General features: G+C 41.5%; 1 protein-coding gene across 1 annotated transcript; it reads right to left on the bottom strand.

Moving 5' to 3' along the window:
* Window positions 1-414: 414 nt before the first annotated feature.
* On the bottom strand, window positions 415-7,785 carry LOC128423176 (cryptic protein-like). Its single transcript, XM_053408037.1, has 6 exons — window positions 7,502-7,785; window positions 6,573-6,622; window positions 6,280-6,453; window positions 4,000-4,114; window positions 3,173-3,273; window positions 415-1,305 (listed from the first exon to the last, which is right to left on the bottom strand). The coding sequence occupies exons 1-6, from the start codon at window positions 7,522-7,524 to the stop codon at window positions 1,184-1,186; spliced, it is 585 nt and encodes a 194-aa protein (XP_053264012.1). The 5' UTR covers window positions 7,525-7,785; the 3' UTR covers window positions 415-1,183.
* Between the last annotated feature and the right edge of the window lie 485 nt (window positions 7,786-8,270).

Raw genomic sequence — 8,270 nt, 5'->3', positions numbered from 1 at the left:
TATTTATTACAAATAAATATGCTTAGCATGGAATTTTGAGTTTATAGTTAGCTGGTGCATTGGACTGATATACTGTCTGCTTGCGTGATCTGTGTGGGAAAGGAATGGCAGTTTGGAATGGATTGAAGGAAGCCTTCAAAAGCAGCAATGCAAATTTGCCCTAACTCAGGATGCTTGAAGAGTCTGTGGATGCTGATAGGAACTGACCTCACTAGCCTGTAGATTTCAGCTACCCGCTGGCTTTTGCACTTCCCAAATGTTCCGACGCAATTCGCAGCTCAAAACGATGTCTCAAAATGCAATTAGAATTCAAGTTTTCATGCAGAGTTTCAAGTTTCATTTAATGGGGAAATGGGACAGAACTGACGTATGATTGAACACATGCAAACGCAATGAGTACTGAAAATAGATTGGTTCATTAATGTTCCATAAGTTTTGTTTTATTCTTTCAAGGAAAAGAAAGTTCCAGAATATGCACAACATTTACTGTTTCCAGCACCTAAGCCACAGAAAATACATTTTTCTTCCACTGGAAGAGTCAACACTTCAAAATAAAGAACTGCTTAAATCAGATTTAAACAGAAGTTAACAAAAATTGGCATTAATGCATTATAGTGCTTTTTCATTAACAAACACTAGTTTAATACTGGGGCTAATCTTTGAAGCAGTCGTTAGCCACTGTAGGGCTTGCACTTCACAAGGGATAACTTTATGACTAGCTATTCCAGCATCTCGCTGGTTCTTCTGAGATGCTCAGAACAGGACTTTTGAGACCAATTTTAGGGCCTAGTGCAACAACCAGTCCCAATCCTTCTGAGTCAAAGCAGCATGTCCTTTTTAGATTTAGCAATCTGACTGACATCAGAATGGGAAACCTATGGCCTTCCCAGATATGGTTGGGCTCCAACAGCATCTGGAAAGCTGCAGGTTCCTGATCCCTGGAAACAAAAATGTTAAGTTTCAGCCCCTCTTTACTTCTTGAGCAATTTTCTGTGGACATTGCAGAAGTGAGGTTTGTTGAGTTTACTGTGAAAGTTGAACTGGGAGTTTAAAACAACAACTGACACTATAAATTTTATATATAGCACTGTCCTTTGTTTTAGCGTTTAGTCTTCCTTCTTTTGAATGGCAAGCATCATCATAAGGCAAATCATGGTTATGAATACCAGTCTTAAAAGAGTTTTCACAACAGGTAGAGCAGTCCACAGAGTGCAAAGAACCAGCCGAGGAAGAAGCAGCCCATTGTTTTCTTTAATCTTTGGCCATTTGAAAGTAAATGGATCCATTCCTCTTCCTCGCTTACAGCTGAGAAACAAAACAGAAATGGTTAGTTTGTTAACAGGGGGACCTCTCTGCAAAGAATTTCAACAGATTGTGCAATTTCCTCTGCTTCTTTGCAAGTACTTAAGCTAAAGCTAACATCTGTTGGAAGCCAATCACAGATCCCATTCTCAGCTGAGAGGTGCAAATGCGGACCTCTTTGTGAGCCAACTTATCAGCTCTTGCAGGCATTAATCACAGCATAATCAAATGTCAATATAAACCACAAGGAAGTTAATAGAATGCCTTTTATTTTTAACCCTTTTCTCACAAGTAAAGGAAATAAACAGATTAATACCCCAAACCTACAAGGATCACATATATTACACTGGAACTTCTAAGTTTAAAGCCATACTCTTTCCTAAACCATTTATAGGGAGGAAAAAATACTGAACACTCCGATTAGTAGGGCTACCTTTCAAAATAAAAACAAAAAAATTATTTCCTTCCAGTAGCACCTTAAAGACCAACTAAGTTAGTTCTTGGTATGAGCTTTCGTGTGCATGCACACTTCTTCAGATACACTAGTGTGCATGCACACGAAAGCTCATACCAAGAACTAACTTAGTTGGTCTTTAAGGTGCGACTGGAAGGAAATAATTTTTTTGTTTTGACTATGGCAGACCAACACGGCTACCTTTCTGTTTCAAAATAAAGGCATTAAGAATGGAGGTTCCCAAGCTAGTTAATGCTGGAGACAGTCCTTCTGTACTTTTAACAGCCTCAGGACAGACAGAAATTCAACTAGGGAAGTTCTTCCCCGAAATAACACCTTCTATTGAACTCCTGCTCCTTACAATGAACTTAATTGAACTGGGAGAATCATTATTTAGTGGGGGGTGTATTAAGGATCACACTTTTAGCATATATTTTACATATAACTAGCAGTCAAGCAAGTGTGGAGTTAGTTCCTGATGTAGCCTAATTGCTCAATGAACTCTGTTAAGATAAGACATTTAAATAACAGATACACATAACTGACTGGCTTTCATAGATTTCTGAGGCCAGAAGGGATCATTATGCTAAAATTTAATCTGAACTACTCCAACACGGTTAAAGCCATGGTTTTCCCAGTAGTCATGTATGGAAGTGAGAGCTGGACCATAAAGAAGAATTGATGCTTTTGAATTATGGTGCTGGAGGAGACTCTTGAGAGTCCCATGGACTGCAAGAAGATCAAACCTATCCATTCTTAAGGAAATCAGCCCTGAGTGCTCACTGGAAGGACAGATCGTGAAGCTGAGGCTCCAATACTTTGGCCACCTCAGGAGAAGAGAAGACTCCCTGGAAAAGACCCTGATGTTGGGAAAGATGGAGGGCACAAGGAGAAGGGGACGACAGAGGATGAGATGGTTGGACAGTGTTCTCGAAGCTACCAGCATGAGTTTGACCAAACTGCGGGAGGCAGTGGAAGACAGGAGGGCCTGGTGTGCTCTGGTCCAGGGGGTCACGAAGAGTCGGACACGACTAAACGGCTAAACAACAACAACACTCCAACACGACCCATTCCTTAAATTGCTCTACATGCCTATATTTTGTTGGCAAGAAACCTTTTGAGCCTTATTTTCTGCTTCCATCAAATATTCAGCTGGAGGGATAGGAAAATTTAAAACTAGGAATAGGGGAAAGTTCCCCAGTGTTATGGTATGTTGTGACATTTTATTTGGAAGTGTTTCAAATAGCTTGGAAAAAGCAAGTTACATTGAAATAACCTTTGTTGCTAAGCTCTCAGAAACGAGGATCCTTCTGGAAAGGTAAATAAAATGGAAGCTCACTGGTGACAAGTCAGAATGATGAAGGACCATCAATATATAGCAAATTAGCAAAACAATAGATTGAAGTTTCATCTTACCACAGTTTCGCGGAGATAGACAGTGCAGTTCACCAAAAGCACACCGACAAAGATGGCAACTCTTTCGTATCCACTGTCCGTGTTTGAACACACCACAGTTGCTGCCAAGGACAGATCAGAAGGTTCAGAATTAATTCATATTGACATGTTATCATCATCATCAACATCATCATCATCGTTAAAAGAGCAGCATAGGAAAAACTTAAACCCAGGCCAGCAGTCCACAGAAAACATAACATAAAATAATAAGCAACTATAGTTTAGAAATCCTGCTCTGTCTTCCATCCTAATCATGCCAAAGCGCACCAGACTCCAGTGAGCAGTACGAAGGTAAGGTAAAGGTAAAGGGACCCCTGACCATTAGGTCCAGTCGTGACCGACTCTGGGGTTGCGGCGCTCATCTCGCTTTATTGGCCGAGGGAGCCGGCGTACAGCTTCCGGGTCATGTGGCCAGCATGACTAAGCTGTCTTGGCGAACCAGAGCAGTGCATCGTTTACCTTCCCGCTGGAGCGGTACCTATTTATCTATATGCACGTGCTTTCGAACTGCTAGGTTGGCAGGAGCAGGGACCGTGCAATGGGAGCTCACCCCGTCACGGGGATTCGAACTGCCAATCTTCTGATCGGCGAGTCCTAGGCTCTGTGGTTTAACCCACAGCGCCACCCGTGTCCCATAGTACAAAGGTAAATAGGCAAAAATTGCCTCCCCTCCTCCGTGACTGCTGCATCAAAAGCTTTTCCATTGAATTCACTGTTCTTTTCCCCAGCAATTGACCTTAATTATAAACAAACCACATCTCTCCATGTCTCCCAGTCAGTTTCCTTACCTCTTTCTTTGATCATATTCACAGTATCTGCCAGTGAAGTGTTGGGGGCATGCACAGAAGCTGCCCAGGATGCACGTTCCTCCATTTTGACAGCAATCCCGCTTCAGCGTTTTACCTGGAAGTGAATAATTCCACGGTTTACTAAGAAGCAGACCCTCTTTGAACCTACATTCTCACTTGTTCCACCAAGTCTCCCTGGCTGCCAAAGGTCTGATTTTTATTGGCCTTGAGGGGACAATAAAATTAGCTGCCTGTTAAGAGTGTTTGCTCAGTTAAGCCCAGTTTGTTTAGATAAGGATTAAAAGCACACTACTAGGGATTACTCAGTGGCCAGGCAGCAACCCCCTGGCATGTCTCTGCTGAAGAAGCTTGTGGACTTCATATAAGTCCACTTTCCCAGAAGCAGACCTCACTCATCACTTAAATAAATGGGTTTTCTTTGAAAGTAGCATGACAGACATTTGCCAAAAAGTATGAAAGTCAGATTTTTCTTATGACCCTCTAACAAAGACTGGTCCTGGATTTGCAGATTTCTGAAGGGTTATAGTTTAGCTCAGGGGTCAGCAAACTTTTTCAGCAGGGGGCCGGTCCACTGTCCCTCAGACTTTGTGGGGGGCCGGACTATATTTTTTTGGGGGAAATGAACGAATTCCTATACCCCAAAAATAATGCATTTTAAATAAAAGCACACATTCTACTCATGTAAAAGCACCAGGCAGCCCCCACAAATAACCCAGAGATGCATTTTAAATAAAAGGACACATTCCACTCATGTAAAAACATGCTGTTTCCCAGACCATCCACGGGCCAGATTGAGAAGGCAATTGTGCCGCATCTGGCCCCTGGGCCTTAGTTTGCAAAAACATGCTAATTTCTGGACCGTCCAAGGGCCAGATTTAGAAGGCGATTGGGCAAGATCTGGCCCCGGGGCCTTCGTTTGCCTACCCATGGTTTAGCTGAACACAATGAACTGAAATAAAATTAACAAGCACATGGCCTTGTTTTTATGTGACATTAATAGCAGAATAACATCTCATGCTCTTCTATTATCCCTGGGTAGAAAGAGTATTTCTGATATAGCTCAATATAGCTCAGTGATTGACCTAAGCCATAGACATATTACATGGGAACTGCAGCACTTCCCCACAGGAACACTGCGGTCCAGCGCCAAGGGCCTTCTGGCAGTTCCCTCACTGTGAGAAGCAAAGTTACAGGGAACCAGGCAGAGGGCCTTCTCGGTAGTGGCACCTGCCATGTGGAACGCCCTCCCATCAGATGTCAAGGAGATAAAGAACTATACAACTTTTACAAGACATCTGAAGTTACAGATAGGTAGCCGTGTTGGTCTGCCATAGTCAAAACAAAAAATTTTTTTTCTTTCCAGTAGCACCTTAGAGACCAACTAAGTTAGTTCTTGGTATGAGCTTTCGTGTGCATCTGAAGAAGTGTGCATCTGAAGAAGTGTGTGTATCTGAAGAAGTGTGCATGCACACGAAAGCTCATACCAAGAACTAACTTAGTTGGTCTCTAAGGTGCTACTGGAAAGAAAGACATCTGAAGGCAGCCCTGTTTAGGGAAGTTTTTTATGTTTGATGTTTTATTGTATTTTTAATATTTTGTTGGAAGCTGCCCAGAGTGGCTGGGGAAACCCAGCCAGATGGACGGGGTATTAATTATTATTATTATTACTAATAATTTATTATTATTAAGATCCTGTTCAGATATACAACAGCATAAAAACTGCTTGAACCACCATAAAATATTTCCACAGAATTGGCACCCATGAACATTTGAGTATTAAATTAGAAATGGCACAAGGGTTGGGGTTAATTGACAGCAGATTCCCAATGGACACATGTGCATTTATTACATTTTTATCCCACCCTCCCTGCAAGGAGCTTTAGAGGTGTCCCTCAGTTTAGTCTCACAACAACCCTGCGAGCTAGAATAACTTAAAATTTAGGCTGGAATCCTGAAAACACTTAGGTAGAAAGAAGCCCCATTGAACACAATGGGTTTTACCTCCAGGTAAACATATCTGGGATTGCATTCCCAGGAGGTTTGGTGGCAGAGCAAACATTTGAGCTTGGGCCTCCTTTGCTCAAGACTATATGCATTTCAAAACTCTATACCCGACTTTTTGTCTCTGCTATTTCTGCAAATAGAGATGGCTGGGACCAGTTGGAATCCAATGACATCGCAAGGGCCACAGGCCATCTCTGCAATATATAATGATTGTTTTGGCAGCATATAGAGATGGCAAATGACATTGTTACCTACTTTCAGTAAGACCAATGAAAGGCACTATTGGCTTATTGAGCTGTTTCCTGCTCTCATAACTCTGGTTCATCTCATTGAAGATATTTAATGTGGTGAGTTGGTCTTTGACGTTATCCTTTGGGACTGTGGCATCAGCAATTTCTCCAGCATCCTGTATTTGCTCTTGCCTGGACCCTTATAGAAGACAAGGTGATAAAAAAATAAGATGATATAGGTTTGTGTTTTTTTAATAGTATACACTTTTAATAGTGTTGAGACAAAAAAAAAAAAAGACAGAAGAAGGAGCTTCTCACCTTTTCCAAAGTGAATGCTTTGCAAGGCCAGAGTCACTGCTAAAATAAACCTAGAAATGCAAAATCAGAAGAAATAGTTGATATAGAAAAGGGCTTGAGAGAAAGGTACATGCCAAGGCATGTCTACTCAGAAGTAAATCCCACTTAATTCAGTGGGACATGACTCCCAGGTACTTTATTTAGCAAAAAGGTTTCCATGCTATTTTTTTCATTTACAAACAAGAAACACCAAAGTGGTTCATGTCATAATAAACTCAAACGATATCCCATAAAATGTCTCGTGGTGTAATTTAGTACATAGGAATGTCATCTTAATCGTAAGGTAAAGAATGCAATGCTAAACACACTGCGTGACAATCGGTGTAAGTCATACTCAAGAGTAGACCCACTAAAAACACTTTACATTGATTGCAATGGCTCTGCTCTAATAATGGCTTAGTTGGCTATCACCCACTAAGGAGTGAGGCTGCCATCCTCTTGCTGCTTACCTGGGAGTAAGCCCCATTGAACTCACTGGGACTTACTTCTGAGTAGACATGCTTTTGTACTGTGCTGCAAGTCAAAACTAAATTCAATGAGACTTCAAGCTGAGAATCTTACTCTTAAAAAACTAGAGTAAAGCAGCTGAATGGCTCAGCCACCACAGTTGCCAAATGAAGGATGCTATCCTGCACATCCATGGAATCCTAGTTTAACAGCTGCATTCTGTTTCATAATATCACCAGGGCAGCTGCTTCCTAAATACATTTGTAGTCTAATTAGTAAAGCCTTCTACAGCTCTGTCAATTACCATTTACTCTCGCTGGAGCCAAAATAGCAAGCTTTTGAGTGTCTAAAATTTGCTTAGAATTTGCCTCTGTGCATGCAAAGATTAAGAAGGTGCTTCCTTGAAGTCAAGGGAATTATAGGAGGGAAAAAAGGAGACTTACCTGGTGTTTTGTTTCCAATACATTTTCCTTCCGTTTTTTTAAAGGACCTTTAGTTCCAATGCAGTTTCCAAGGGAGAGCTCTTTAGGCTGTTCTGTGTAGTTGTCTGTACTCCAAACATAGAAGGAGTAACTATAGCAGCAGAAAAAAAGGGCATATATATGTATCTCTAACCTAGAGCATCACAGGACAAAAATACGGCTCCTAGTAGCTCCTCTGCTGGGAAATGCTTTGCAGAGGTACAACCCATCAGTTCTAATCTCTCTGAGCTGACTGGTTCCTACCCCTCCCCTAAGATACATAAACACTTCTGGCTGGAGGGGGAGAAGTCACTCACAAGCACAGCAGGCGGTAAAGTTGATTCTTCACTAGGAATCTGCTTTAGCATTGGTCTTCACCTAGTGGGTGCAATGCTTTGCAACATCATCAACGTGAACATGGTATCTCATCACTTGGGAATTAGATTGAGTCTAGCATATGGATTGCACACTATCTAAAAGAAGACTTTAATGTATTTTTAATCTTTGTTGGAAGCTGCCCAGAATGGCTGGGGAAACCCAGCCAGATGGGCAGGGTACAAATAATAAATTACTATTACTACTTTATGGCTATAACATCCAGCTTCAATCTTTCTTCTTCTTCTTCTTCTTCTTCTTCTTCTTCTTCTTCTTCTTCTTCTTCTTCTCCTGCAACCACTCCTTAACTTGTGTAGCATCTCGCCTGATGTAGAGTTCTGGAGAACTTTAAAGCACACCACATTTCCATGCCTTT

Source organism: Podarcis raffonei, chromosome 11, assembly GCF_027172205.1.
Source record: "Podarcis raffonei isolate rPodRaf1 chromosome 11, rPodRaf1.pri, whole genome shotgun sequence".
NCBI classification, from domain to species: domain Eukaryota; kingdom Metazoa; phylum Chordata; class Lepidosauria; order Squamata; family Lacertidae; genus Podarcis; species Podarcis raffonei.
This window is presented reverse-complemented; position numbering and strand designations above follow the sequence as displayed.

What these genes read in the sequence shown, in the direction of transcription:
- LOC128423176 (XM_053408037.1), bottom strand. Translation starts at nt 7,524, where the DNA reads ATGTATTGGAAACAAAACACCAG. An exon ending in TATTGGAAACAAAACACCAG is followed by an intron (nt 6,623 to 7,501) that starts GTAAGTCTCCTT and finishes TTGCATTTCTAG; the next exon opens with GTTTATTTTAGCAGTGACTC. An exon ending in TTTCATTGGTCTTACTGAAA is followed by an intron (nt 4,115 to 6,279) that starts GTAGGTAACAAT and finishes ATTCACTTCCAG; the next exon opens with GTAAAACGCTGAAGCGGGAT.